The 14,954-nt window shown below is 50.2% G+C and overlaps 1 protein-coding gene across 1 annotated transcript in view; it reads right to left on the minus strand.

Moving 5' to 3' along the window:
* Positions 1-14,954, minus strand: part of LOC146832789 (fibrous sheath-interacting protein 2-like) — a 538,629-nt gene that overhangs the window by 72,478 nt on the left and 451,197 nt on the right. The window contains exon 5 of the mRNA XM_085603979.1: positions 865-976. Coding sequence (XP_085460105.1) covers positions 866-976 — 111 coding nt within the window. The 3' untranslated portion in view covers position 865. The remainder of the gene's footprint in view (positions 1-864; positions 977-14,954) is intronic.

The raw sequence follows: 14,954 nt of genomic DNA on the forward strand, positions 1-14,954 counted from the left end.
CCCCTCTTCTAATGGTAGAGAAGGCTTTTCAGATCCCAAAACTTCTCCAATATGACCTTCAGGATTGATTCCTGTTCATCTGCATTTGCACTGTCCTTAAGCTCTTTTTTGTTGCTGGCTCATTTAGGTCACCTGAAACGGCATCACGAATCATGGCCTGTAAATCATTTCTGGTGAGGGATATGACCTCTGCCCATCCCCCCCTCTGCGCGGCGGTATTTCTGTGAGCATTTTCTTTGCTCCATTGTTGTTGAGCTAGAGCATCAGCTTCCTGTTGCAGGGGGTTTCTATCACAACCAGATCTGTTCTTGTGAGGTCTGGATACTACAGAATATTTACCTCATGGTGCCAGCCAAAATGAATTTACTAAACACACTAATATACCAATACTATGCCCCACTCCAAAGGGCAGAGCAAGGGCTCTCAAATAATTTCATCAACAATGCCCCTAACCCAGCCCAGCACATGGACAGGTAGCCAGAGGGTCCACTGTGCACCGTACACAACACTCCCTGGAGTGAAAGATCAATTCATAGTGTATGTTCATTAATACCATACAATCTTACCTCCATCCGTGAGGAGACAGAACAAAGCAGAATAAGGGAAAGGAGGGAGGAGCATTTGTGCCATGAGAAGTTTTTATAAAGAAGAAAGAAAGATTTTGTAAATTCGATTGTCACAAACTATCTCAGGGAAGCGGGCAGCCGCATGTGCTAAGGACTGTGACAAGAAGGACTGGGTGAAGGCGTAATCAATAGATTATCCACAGCAAACTGTACCCACTGGACATTAATTCTCTTGCAAACTATTTATTCTCAATGTGATAATGTGGTACCATGGAGCTATGTAAACAACAGAAATTACCTCATGATGCTTTGTTTCTGAATTGAACAGGCCCAAGCCGGTGACAGCCTTTTATCCTTCTCCACAACATCTGACGCCGCTGATGGATTGATAATATCAGAGGATTTAGCAGCTGAGGGGGAAAACAATAATGAATTAGTGAACTATTTATAGGTTTTAACTTGTGCCTCTTTAAATTTAATATACCTGTGAGAAATACCATTCCTAATTGCTCCCTCCCTTTGAATGTCTCTTGGTTAAGGTAGGCTCTCCCTTACAAATTTGTTAAATACAATGTCTTTTTCTAATAAAAACTTTTAACTAAGCCAATCTTCCACACCAAAGTGCACCACTAAACTGTGGGGCAGCCTGACGCGAAATTATTTCAGAGATTTACTTAGCCACACAGAGCCACTTTGTATGGCTTTGCGTGGTTTAGTAAGTTCAGAGGACCCCCGCACAGCACGATTGCATTCCATGGGTAGAGCATGGGCATTTCCATGCACCCACACATGGATTTTAACACAATCCCACAATTGCTAAGGTGAATAAACCTGGGATTGCGCCAAAATGCTATGCCTGCCTGAAACGGGCATAACGAGGAGAAATATCTTTATTTCGCTTCGTTACTTAATTGTTCTATGTGTGCTGTGTTTTGCAGCACATGTAGAAAAAGGAAAATGCCTTTAAGGGTTGGTTTTGGGCAAGAAGGTATCCCTTTATGCACAAAAACAATCCTGACTGTAACGCAGGCTCCCTTGCACCATGGTGCAAGTGTGCCTGTGTTGGCGATTGGCACAGCACAGTGTGCCAATGCTCCTAGACAGCGGAAATGTGCAATTATCTTAGTAGATACGGTGCCTTTCCGTTGTCTCCCTTTCATGCAACACAGCATGCTATCCTCTGTTGCCTGAAAAATTAATAAAAATCCCCCTGCATCTTTTATGGAAAGCAGAACATTTGTTTTTATTCAAAATTCTAAAAAACCTCCATGTTTTAGTGATTTATGGACCCTATATCATGGTATGCACAAATATATAAATGTAAATCTGACTAGTATGTAAGGACATTACTGCTGAAAGCTAGTGTGATATGAATCCCAGAAGGACCAATCCAGACTGTCCAAGGCCAATACATTGGATAATGTTAGCACCAGTAATTTACAATCCTTAAAAATGGCAAAAAAGAAGATACTCCAAACTTTGTGCATAGCATTCGTTGTTTAAGTAGGCTTGATTGTATTAGACATCAACCTCAATGTGTGTCCTGTCATCTTTCCCTTCAGCTTCTTTATCTAAATTTGTGTTTAATTATGTTCCCCTCAGCCAGTTTTGTGACAGCGCTCCATATCCTACAAGTCGTATTCAAGTAAAAAATATTGGTATCTTCAGATCTCCTGGTCTCTTCCTCTGCACAGCTATCTAATAGGACTGTGACACTTCACTCTTAGAATCTATGCAGCATTATCAAGTCATGTATCTAACAAGTCATCCTCTAGAAAATGGGCAGAAAAACACAATGCTGGTGCATGAATCCCCATAACCTAGGAGTGTGGTAGTTCTTATCTGTCTGAAACGCCTTAGTCTCGAGAAGGTGCACTTTTATTGCCTTTGAAGAGCTTCAACTTAGGGGTGGGTGGCACTTGTTGAGTTTCACTCTGCTGAAATCTGTGAAGGTATAGAAAAACTCAGCGAGATTCTGCAGAATTCCGCTAACAGGCAGAAATCGGCATGTTGCGTTGCTTGTACTGATTTTTAATGCTGGAAGCTTGTTCCACACTGCTAAATCGGCACGAATGGCACCACCCAGCACACCAGAGGGCGCTGCTTCTTTGCTGCCGCTCGAGTAGATTTGCTACTTGAGCGGCAGCTTTCTCGCTGCAAAGAGTTGCAGCCGCCCACATTGAGAAAATCTCACTGGATGACCTCTTAGCACCTGAAAATTGCACTAAGGGACGCCAATTCTCGCTCGCCAACTTACCGTTGGTGAGCCAAGCGCAAGAAGAAAGTCTGCCACATGGTAGTTGATGGAGTATAGCCGGAACTCCGCCAAAACTCAGCCAACTCCGCTGGCTCAGAGGAATTTATCCCCCACCCCAACTTCTAACACTTCCCTAATAGTAACAATGGTTACACAGATGTATTCCACAAGTTATCAATGAACATCAAAGGAACGTGCCAAACGTACGTTACTGATTCATGCATTTTGGCTGACCAGGTTCAGGTTATTTTATCAAAACAATATTATTTCAAGGAGAGTCACAAAGCACTATTAGGCGCATAACAATCATTAATGGGCAAGGAATTAATTTATTTCATTCTGCTTATTTAAAGCTGCATAATTCATAAAGTTTAAGACTAATGTTTTGTATTTGTGCAAAGCATGCTTGTTTCAAGGATTAGGTTGATTGGCCAAGGGGGGTTAAATATGTTTTCATAATTATTTCAAAAGGCCAATCACCACTTGAAGGCTTTATCACCCATGATTTGACCCTAACTATTTAGCATGGCACATTGGGTAACTAACCTATATTGGAATTGTGGCACCAATTATCACCACAGGCTCAGATTAATTCAAGCAATCCTTCCATCACTGTGTAGTTTACTGTAGTCAGCACTCTGATGTGAAGGGTATGTCCAGATGTGGATCCCGTGCTTGTAATTCCACAGGACTCATATTATACTTCACTGATGTATTGTGTGTTGCTGAGGGAGTTTGGGACTACAGCACCGATAATCCTGCTGGGGAACGAGGCGGGTGATAAGTCATCTGTAATACAAAGAGCGCCCTCACCTACTGCAGTGTGTGACTCTTTTTGTGTTCCTGAGGGCGCTTACGACTACTGTGCCCATAATGCTGCTGGGGAGGCAAGCGGATCACAAGTCATCTGTGCTACAAAGAGCACCATTGCCTCCTACAGAGGATGTGTCATCTATTTGTAATAATGGGAGGAGATCCACAGCAATTTGTGCAGGCAATAGTTAGAATTTTTGGTTTTGAAATCCTTAAGTTTCCCGCGTGCTCTGCCGCTCAATCCTAATGTATAATAAGGGGGCACCCAATATTCCAAACGCATCTGGGTAAAGCAATAATCACAGAAAACAGAGTGATGCGAAGGAACAGATCAAAATGATATTTCTCTCATAATATGAAGGATACCACAAATTACTCCTTCACAACAAGTTACTTATATATTGAAATAAATCATCTATTAGTCATATCATTGTTTGGACACAGTTTCACTTGATAAATCTCTTTTTATCAACATATCAAATACAATTTCAAATATTCATTTCGAAGAAGGGAAAAACCAAAAACATACAAAACAAAGGACATTAAATCCATTCTTTATTCCCCTACAAAAAATAATGGATGTAACCACTATTATCATGAACATTCCATTGTTTAAAGAAGCCCCATGGAATAGTACTGGGGGGTAGAAACAATTACACCCCTATCGCAATATATTAGTACTATGTAGAACTCGATTCAACAAAAATTTAAATTCTTCCGGGGCTCTTAATATTAAACAGTAGCCGACGCGTTTCAGCCCAACTTGCTTGTGGGCCTCATCAGGACTAGGGTATATAAGGATATATCTCCTGGAACAACATCAAATCCGCAGCAATCCAAGAAGTCTAATTCTAAAGCAGTCATATATCCATGGCGAGAAGATGGTTCTGAATAGAAAAATCTATTGGGCAAAAGCCTGTAGGGTCAAATTCAATGCGCGCAGGGCTAATAACTCCTGTCGCCGCAAAATCGTCTGTTCATATTCTACAATCTTGAATAATTTGCAGTCTCCCGCTGGCAATCCAACTCTCCATGCGGTTCCATCCTGTCAGCAGATGGCCTATTCAGGCACATCTAATCCCCCTGTTGTGTGACTGTTTGGGGAAAAAAATCACAAAGTCTAACTGTCAGTTACACCCAGTTGTGACCCAGGGAAGGCTTCAAGCATCGAAGTATATGACCAGGAAACTGCCAACTTTCTAAAAGTGGCATTTTCAAAACTGTAATTTAAAATCCTACTTTACCATTAAAGAGCACGGTACTTACTTTTGGAATCTCTTAACTGGAAGAGACAATATCTAGCTGCAGATTCCTTACCTATGAATTTCCCCAGGAGTCAGACTGTGTCTGGAAGATTTTAAAACTTTGACCCGATCTTGTGCGACTATATTTCGTGGTAGGTGCCTTGATCTTTTAGGCACTAGTTTTTACTAAAAACTTTCAAAACTCATAACACCAGTACTACTGATTGTATTTTTGTTTTGTCAAATCATTTATTGAAGTTTACTAAATTGGTGCAAAAGTTCCCTACAGTTGTGTTTTCACTTTATTACGTTCTGTGTGCTTCATAAATACTTTACACAATGCCTCTAAGTTAAGCCTGACTGCCTTATTTGTGACAAGCTACCCAGGGTTAAGCACAGGTTAATTTAGTGACTTTTTGTAGTTCATCCTGCCAGGGTTTGTGGCTGTTGCTTGTCCAGGGATCAAACCCCAATCAACCAACAGCCCAATCTCTCATAATCATAAGGAATCAATGCCCAATTTGGATTGCAAAATACTCAGGAAAGCACACGCAAATAGCCTGAAACATGCCCAGCCAAATTTGATACATGGGGGCTAATCCAGTTTCATGTCAAACTAAGGCACACCTCCTAACATACAGCAATTATTTCATTTACCAAACTATCCCTGGGTGCCCATGTTGACATCCATCTACTTGGAGAAAGTATTTTACCATCTAAATTGGATTCATTTGGGGGCCTGGCCAAGATGGCGGCTGAGTAGGATGTGCCTGCTTGTCGCTCCGTCCTACTGCCTGGTCCCTATTGACACAGCTCCGAGTAGTGAACCGGGAAGGGTGTAGAAGCATCACCCCCCCTCCCCTTTTGATGATACCCTGAAGCCAGATCCGGTGGAGACAAGCGGCGGAGGTGCCGCATTAGCTCCGGGGAAACCAGGAGAGGTAGAGCCCGGCCCTGCGGCACCATTGTGTGGGCTGCTTGGCAGCATGTGGGTCTCCCTGACATCGGTCTGGTTGAGCACAGGCAGCCCGGGCAGACCAAGATGACTCGGAAAGGGGACACAGGCTGCGGATTGGTGCCGGGGCTGCACAACTCGGACCGGGCGGATTTCGCACTTTCCCTGTGGCGAATGCATCAGAGCCACTAGCGAGGCGCTGCGAGGCAGAGACGACATGCGGCCTGGGTGTAGAGGGGTGCTGACGTGCTCCTGATCTGGAGAGCGGGCGTTTTGCACTGCTGAGAGCCTCATTGTCTGTGAGGAGACCGGACGGCCATACTAAGACTCCGGGGGAGGTGAGTGGCATTCCCCCAGATTGTGCCCCAGTGATCATTCCTGTTCCGAAGAGCCCCGACTCCGCAGCGGGGACCTGGGGATCTGTGGAGCTGCAGTGGGCCGAGGCTCATAGCCGTGGGCGCTGACCCAGCTGCCGCCCGATTGGAGCGCAAACCCTCCTGCTTGGGCCCCCCCTTTCCCTCGCCTATTTTGCCTGGATTTGAGTGAGCACGAGGCTGGTTCCCCTGGGCTGTTCAGCTGACGGTGCAGCGGAGTCTGGCCTGGGTAACGTGGAAGGCCTAGACCAAGACAGCGTGCAGCGCGGGGCCGGGGGAAGCACCCCAGGGTGATCCCCGAGGTGGAAGGTTGGTGCCGTCGGGGGAAGGGGAGGAGGAAGCATTTGGCCGTTGCGGGAACCCTCTGATTACCTACAGCAAGAGAGTAATTGCTAAGCCACCACGACTGAGTCTATAGCTTCACACCTAAAGATCAAAGCAGAGTGACGTATGCTCCTTCTCCCATCTATGGACCCAGATCCAAGTCGCAAGGCTGACTAAGGAACAGCTCCCTCTCCCCAGAATTGCAGCCGAGCCGCACCGTGGGCCGATTGGGCCATGCTATCTACAGGGCTGACCAAGTGGGGGTGGCCACGAGCCCGGGGTTTGAGGAAGGCCTGGGTGGGAGCCGAAGGACGAAACGCCTGCTGCGCTGGCCCTGGCGGTTTGATCGACCATCTTGGTGTAATAGGTTGCTGAACCCGGGCTGCTCACGGGCAGCAGAAATCAGGTACAAGAGCCCAGGAGACTAACAATTACAGCAGAGGAGCAGGACGGAGTGCTCAACACCCAGGATTGGTGGGCCCTGAGAAAGTGCCTGACACAGATGTGCTTAAGCTGAATAAGGGGTAGACACTGCTTAGCTGGAAATGGCATCACATAAAGGCAAGAAGGAACGCTCTGTTAAGGACCTCCTCATTAAGTCCATTATTAGCGGCACAGACGCAACCCATTTCCCGTCCAGAGGTCCCACGGGCCCAGAGATGGAGGACACAGAGGCCCCAGTCATACGCGCTTTTCTTGAGACTGTGTTCGCCTCCCTGAAAGGCGATCTCTGCTTTATGAAGCAGGAGCTGGCCCAGGAGATCCATGAGGTTCAGAGGGATCTAGATTCAATCGGTGACAGGGTGACACATTGGAGATACAAAGTTCTACAAGGGATGAGGAGATAGATCAGCTCCAACAAGAAGTCCTCCGTCTCCAAGACCAGCATCTGGATGTCCAGGCACATGCGAAGGACCTCGGAAATCGCTCCCGATGTAATAACATACGAATTTGAGCGGTTCCCAAGGGGGCGGAGGGGCCAGATATCGAAGCCTACGTGGAGGAACTCTTTCGCTCTATACTGGGATCCTCACCGGAACAGAGGATCAAATTGGACAGAACACACAGAGTGGGCCCAAGGAGAGCGGCGACGGCTCCCCTGCCGGACATCCTCATGTGTGTCCACGACTTTCAACTTAAAGAACGGTTCCTCCGAGAGGCCCGAGACAAACATCCTATCGAGTTCCAGATCTCCCAACTCCTCTTGTATCAAGAGTGGCGGCCTCCACATTGCAAAAGAGGAGGGAGTTTAGACCAGTCACTGCTCACCTGCGCTCCAATGACTTCCCCTACTCTTTGAGCCATCCCTTCCACTTAATTTTTAAATGGGAAAGTAAAGTACAGCAAATCCGCTCACTGCAGGAGGCCAAACGGCTGCTGAACCTATTGGATGACATTTTGAATGCTTCTACGCAGGTAGCAACCAAGAGAAGGTCCCTGAGAGCAGAGGGATGGCGGAAGGTTGGCCGGTCACCGCACTGCCTTCGGCCGGACCCAGAGACTATTGCCAAAGAAAGAAAGGCGGTCATTGCGTCACTGAAAGTAGACTCCGCCAACGCAGATTGAACGCTGCCTGATCTTGCCAGCCGGGTTGGGCCAGATGTATCGCAAACCTGTATTATGGACTTCCCGTTCCTTTTCATTTGCCGGGACCGGGTGGGACGGGGAGATGGAATGGGTCCGGCTGGCATTTCACGCCTATCCATTGAGTCTTTCACCCAGGACTATTATACTGTTTGCCAGTTTGTTAGTTTTTGTTTATAATGTTTTGGGGTTCTTTGGTCTCCCTCCGCACATACAACTTAAAGCTCGAATGGGCTCTTCCAGGGCCAGATCTCTGTCACACAACATCTGCCAACTCACAAATGAGGCCGACCCTCACGGTCTCTACACACTTCCAGATATGCATAACAATCTAAAGACACCGTTCACATGACTGCAGCCTTTAAGATTATCACATTTAATGTGAAAGGCCTTAACAATCTGGTTAAAAGAAGGGCCATCCTTTCGCTTCTTGAAAACACGGACGCACATATCTGTCTTCTCCAGGAGACACCTCTTCTGTCAAAGGATACTTATAGATCACGAGCCAAGGCGTTCCCCCAACAACTTTTCTCGTCTCACACTACCAAGACGGCTGGAGTGCCCATCTTGGTCTCCTCTAATTTTTAACACAGAGTTGGCCTTAAACGGGCTGAAATTAAGGGTCAACTGCTGGCGCACATATTCACACTAGGCCCACACACTTTCACCTTCGTCCTAGTCTATGCCCCGAACGAGGGACAGGAGGGGTTCCTTTACTAGGTGGTGCTGGAACTATCCAAATGCCCTGACAGATCATGGGTCATGGGGGGGGATCTCAACTTAGCTTTTGATAATGACATGGACAGATCAAGCCAGCGACACTGACAGACTGGGACGCTCACCATAAAGGGGAAGTGGCTTCTGACTGAGGCAGGGCTGACGGACATATAGAGATCCCACCACCCGACGGATAGAGAGTACGCATTCTACTTGCATCCTCATTAGACCTACACTAGGAATGATTACCTACTGACTACCAACAGACTGTCTCAGCAGGCACAACAGGTCGAGATACTCCCTTGCACCTTGTCAGATCACTCGGCAGTGTGTATGTCATTGGCCTTTACTGGCCCTCAACCTGCTCGCCGATTATGGCAGTTCAAAGAGATGTTGCTCCAATGCCCCACAGTAGTACAGTGGATTACTAAAGCAATGGTGGATTACCTAGACGTGAATGACACACCAGATACCCCCTTTGCCATGCTTTGGGATACCCTGAAGGCAGTAGTCAGGGGACAGTTTACAGCTATCACTGCATTCGACAACAGAACCCGTCAGGAAAAGAGGGAGCAACTCTCCTGCGAGGTGAAAGAGTTAGAGCATGTACACCAAAGAACAGGCACTCCCAGGGTCTTGATGCAGCTCAAGGCGGTGCGAACCCAATTGGCAGGCCTGGACATTGATAGGGCAGACATATATACCCACGGTTACGCATCACTCTGGGCAAGAGCAGACTACTGACCAGGACATCGCAGAAACATTTCGGCAATACTACGCGTCCCTATACGAGGCACAGAAACTCCCCGACGATGGCCCCGCCCAATATTTGCACAGCGTGAAAACCACCAAACTAACACCTAACCAGATCGTGGATCTTGAATCCCCGATCAAGCTAGAAGAGGTAAACTCGGCTATTTCCAGACAAAAACTGCTTAAATCTCCAGGCCTGGATGGGTTTTCATCCCTTTTTTATAAAACCTTCTGCGCCACATTGGCCCCGATATTGGTGAGGGTGTACAATTCAATTGGGCTCTCTTCCCCCATTCTGTCTATGATGTTGGAGGAACTAGTTACAGTGATACCCAAACGGGAAAGGGCAAGCGGCACTGCACGTCCTATCGTCCTATCTCTCTTCTCAACCTGGACCTTAAACTATTCACGGGGATCCTAGCGCAGCGCCTCTCCCCTTGACTTCCGGGGTTGATAGACCCAGATCAATCGGGCTTTGTGCCAAGCTGCCAGTGCTCCGACAACACCAAACGCCTACTACACATTATAGACAAAGCTGAGCGTTTTGATGTCGAATGCATGATTTTTTCTATAGACGCCAAGAAGGCGTTTGACAGGGTGCATTGGCCCTATTTTACAGCAACCATGGGCCACTTTGGCCTGGCGGAGAGATTTATAAATTGGGTGCTCAGTAGTTTTACCAACACTACTGCCTCTGTCCGGGTGAATGGCCTCACCTCGCACCCCTTTCCTATTCAGCAAGGAACAAAGCAAGGTTGCCCACTCTCACCACTCCTGTTCGCCCTCTATATGGAGCCCATTGACCAAAGAGTGTGTGATGATTCTTTGATATCTGGGGTGACGTTCGGGGGGAGGGGAACATAAGTTTAGTTTATACTCGGACAACGTAGTCGCCACTTGGAAAAGCCTAGGGATTCCTTGCCTGCCCCCATGACCGAGTTAGAACGCTTTGCACAAGTGTCGGGATTCAAGGTTAACGTTCACAAGTCACAAGTGCTCAACTTTCCCTTACCCCGGACACAATAGAGGTACTTAAACGCATGCATCACCTTCAATGGTCTCGAGAGACTATCCCCTAGTTAGGCCTTCAACCCGCAGCTACCATACAACGCATCACCTCTTTGAACTACACGGCACTACTGCAACACATACGTGACTGCCTATGCAGATGGAGACCACACTCGCTGTCTTGGTTGGGCAGCATAGAGGCGATCAAAATACCAATCTTACCTAAGATAATATTTGTATTTCAGACCCTCCCACTGGCCCCCCTTCAGGATTGCTACTCTCTATGCAGCGTGATTGGAGTGCTTTATTTGGCAAGACCAGCGACCCAGATTACACAATGGACTATGTTACAGGCCTCCAACCGCAGGGGGGTTAGCAATCCCAAATTTGCAAGACTATCACTGAGTGGTACAACTGAGAACCCTGGTAGAGTGGTCACGGCCTGAATCTGAGAAGCATTGGCTGTTCATGGACAGAGACTTAGCCAGACAGCCCCTATGGGGAGTCCCTTTCTTACAAAGGCAGCAAGGCCCCACAACTTATACATATCAAAGGCACACACTCTACACTATCATCCTGGGATAGGATGGCCACATCTCGTGGGCTTAAAACATTCCTGTCTCCAATTACACCTGTAGTCCACAATCCTGACTTAACTCCTGGTCTCGACATAGGAGCATTTGAGTCATGGACAAAAGAGGGCTGCCAGTCCATAGGACAATTCTTTGATGTGGAGGGGCCCTTATCCATTACTGACTTCCGTACACAACAGTCTCCCAGAGAAGGAACGCTTCTGAAACCACCAAATCCAACATTGGCTTATACAGTCATAGGTTCGGGAGGGAGCACAGAGGGCCCTTACGCCATTTGAGAAGTGGTTAGTGATGAAACACACAGACTCACAATTGACAACAGAACTCTATAGATTCCTCGGACACACACCAGAGACAGACAAATCCCCCGGACAGTTGAGATGGGGTGGAGAGTTTGGCAGGACACTCTCCCAGAAAGAATGGACGAACATTTATTACAGAGCTCGGCACTCGACAGGCAGTGTTGCGAACATGGAGACCACGACAAAAATAGCAACCTATTGGTATCTCACACCCCAAGGCTTCACAGGGGGGAGGGGGTGCCGCTACTGCTCGAACAGCCAGGTCTTCAGCTTCTTCCTGAAGGAGAGGTGGTCTTGGGTCAGGCGCAGGTCGGTCGGGAGGGAGTTCCAGGTCTTGGCGGCCAGGTAGGAGAAGGACCTTCCTCCTGTAGTCGCTCTTCGGATGCGGGGGACGGCGGCGAGGGCGTGGTTGGCTGATCGGAGGTGGCGTTTGGGAGCGTAGATGTTGATCCGGCTGTTGAGGTAGCTCGGGCCTTGGTTGTGTAGGGCTTTGTGTGCGTGGGTGAGGAGGCGGAAGGTGATTCTTTTGTTGACGGGGAGCCAGTGAAGGTCTCTCAGGTGTCCGGTGATGTGGCTGGTTCGTGGGATGTCGAGGATGAGTCTGGCTGAGGCATTCTGGATCTGCTGGAGTCTCTTCTGGATCTTGGCGGTGGTACCGGCGTAGAGGGCGTTGCCGTAGTCCAGTCGGCTGGTGACGAGGGCCTGGGTGACGGTCTTCCTGGTCTCGGTGGGGATCCACCAGAAGATCTTCCGTAGCATGCGTAGGATGTTGAAGCACGCCGAGGAGACGTTGTTGACTTGCCTGGTCATGGAGAGGGAGGAGTCCAGGATGAAGCCCAGGTTGTGTGCATGGTCTGTCGGTTTGGGTGCGGCGCCCAGGGCGGGAGGCCACCAGGAGTCGTCCCAGGCGGAGGGTGAAGAGCCCAGGATGAGGACCTCCGTCTTGTCAGAGTTCAGTTTCAGGCGGCTGGTCGCCATCCACTCGGCTACCTCTTTCATCCCTTCGTGCAGGTTGGCTCTGGCGGAGGCGGGGTCGTTGGTCAGGGAGAGGATCAGCTGGGTGTCGTCGGCGTAGGAGATTATGCTGAGGTTGTGTTTGCGTACGATGGCCGCGAGGGGGCTCATGTAGACGTTGAAGAGGGTGGGGCTCAGAGATGATCCTTGAGGGACGCCGCAGATGACTTCGGAGGCCTCTGACTTGTACGGTGGTAGGCGGACTCTCTGTGTTCTTCCGTCGAGGAAGGAGATGATCCATTCCAGCGCCTTGTCCTGGATTCCGATGTTGCTGAGGCGCTGTACTAGGGTGCGGTGGCAGACCCTGTCGAATGCCGCGGAGAGGTCTAGGAGGATGAGGGCCGCTGTTTCTCCATTGTCCATCAGGGCTCGGATGTCATCGGTGGCGGCGATGAGGGCGGTCTCGGTGCTGTGATTGGCTCGGAAGCCGGACTGTGAGGGGTCGAGGGATCCGTTCGTCTCGAGGAAGGCGGCCATCTGCTTGTTGACGGTCTTCTCGATGACTTTCGCAGGGAACGGGAGGAGCGAGATGGGGCGGTAGTTCTTGAGTTCGGTGGGGTCCGCTGTTGGTTTCTTGAGCAGAGCGGTGAGTTCGGCGTGTTTCCAGCTCACAGGGAAGGTGGCGGTGTCGAAGGATGTGTTGATGATGTCTCGCAGGTGGGGTGCGATGACAGCGTCGGCCTTGTTGAAGACGTGGTGAGGGCAGGGGTCGGTCGGTGATCCGGAGTGGATGGAGTTCATCGTGCGGATGGTGTCTTCGGTGCTGATCGGGGTCCAGGCGTGGAGGGTGGTGGTGGGGGGTGGTTGTTCGGTCATGGTGTGCGTTGGTTGGTTGTTGAAGCTGTTGTGTATGTCCGCGATCTTGTTGTGGAAGTATGAAGCGAGGGAGTTACAGAGGTCTTGCGATGGGGTGATGTCGTTGTTTCCTGTGCTGGGGTTGGAAAGCTCTTTCACGATGTTGAAGAGTTCCTTGCTGTTGTGTGCGTTGTTGTCCAACCGGTCCTTGAATGCTGTTTTCTTGGCGGCGCGGATCAGCTGGTGGTGCTTCCGGGTGGCAAGCTTGAAGGAGGTCCTGTTGTCCGGTGTAGGTTCCCTTCTCCAGACTTTCTCGAGGGCTCGGCAGTTCTTCTTGGAGCTCTTGAGTTCGTCGGTGAACCACGGGGCTTTCTTGCTGCCGGGTCTGCTGGGCGGGGTCCTCAGAGGGGCGAGTTCGTCCGCGCAGTTGCTGATCCACTTCGTGAGGTTGTCGGCGGCCTGGCTGGGGTTCGCTGAGCTGGCAGGAGGGTGCTGGCTCAGGGAGGTGGCGAGCTGGTCTGCTGTGATCTTATTCCAGCTTCTGCGGGCGGCCTGTTGCTGGTGGTGGTGGGTCGTCGTTCTCTTGAAGGTGAAGTGGACGCAGCTGTGGTCCGTCCATTGAAGCTCTGTGGCGTGGCTGAAGGCGATGTCTGTGCTGGAAGAGAAGACTGCGTCGAGTGTGTGTCCGGCGAGGTGGGTGGGGGTGGACACCAGTTGCTTGAGTCCAAGATTGGCGAGGTTGTCGAGCAGGGTGCTGGTGTTGCGGTCGTTGTTGTTCTCCAGGTGGAAATTGAGGTCCCCCAGGAGGATGTAGTCAGCGGAGGGGAGGGCATGCGGGCTGACGAAGTCGGCGATGTCCTCGCTGAATTGTGTGCGTGGTCCAGGGGGTCGGTAGATCAGGGTGCCTCTGAGGGTGGTGTTCGGGTTGGTGTGGATCTGGAAATGCAGGTGTTCGGCGCTGGTCAGGGTGTTGTCGGTGTTGGTCGTGAGACGGATGGTGTTCCTGTGGATGATGGCGATGCCTCCTCCCATCTGGTTGGCGTTGCGATCCCTCTGGATGATCTTGTAGCCCTCTGGGATAGCGATGGCGATGTCGGGAGCTGAAGAGGCGTTCATCCAGGTCTCCGTGAGGAAGGCCACGTCAGGGGCTGTGGCGTCTAGAAGGTTCCAGAGTTCGATGGCGTGTCTGTGGACGGAGCGGGTGTTGAGCAGGATGCACTTGAGGTGGGTGCTGCTGGTGTTCGACTTGGCGGGTGCTGGAGCGAGGCAGGTCCGGATGCAGGTGAACTTGCAGGCGTGGCAGCTGAAGGGTCCGTGGGTGCGTCGTGGTGTGGCTTGATGGCATTCTGGGAGTCGGCCGGTGTTGAGTGCGATGAGGGTGGCGGCGGAGTACGTCCGGCGGGTCGGTCGGGGTCTTCGGGGGCCAGGGGTCCTGGCGCTGGTCACGATCCGGTCGCGGACGGGAGCAGACGGGCTTACCTTTGGCGCGCCTTCGGCGCACAATCGGCGCGCCCGCTGCGCGTGACCGCTGCGCGTTCGCACGGTCGCCATTTAAGGCGAAGTGCGCGGGTGGGCGGAGCAGCTGGGAGGCGGGATCGGGGAGGGTTACAGAAGAGAAAAAAGGGGCGGGGACAAGCGGCGGTGGCGGGAAGGGA

The sequence above is a fragment of the Triturus cristatus genome, chromosome 5_1 (assembly GCF_964204655.1).
Source record: "Triturus cristatus chromosome 5_1, aTriCri1.1, whole genome shotgun sequence".
NCBI lineage: Eukaryota > Metazoa > Chordata > Amphibia > Caudata > Salamandridae > Triturus > Triturus cristatus.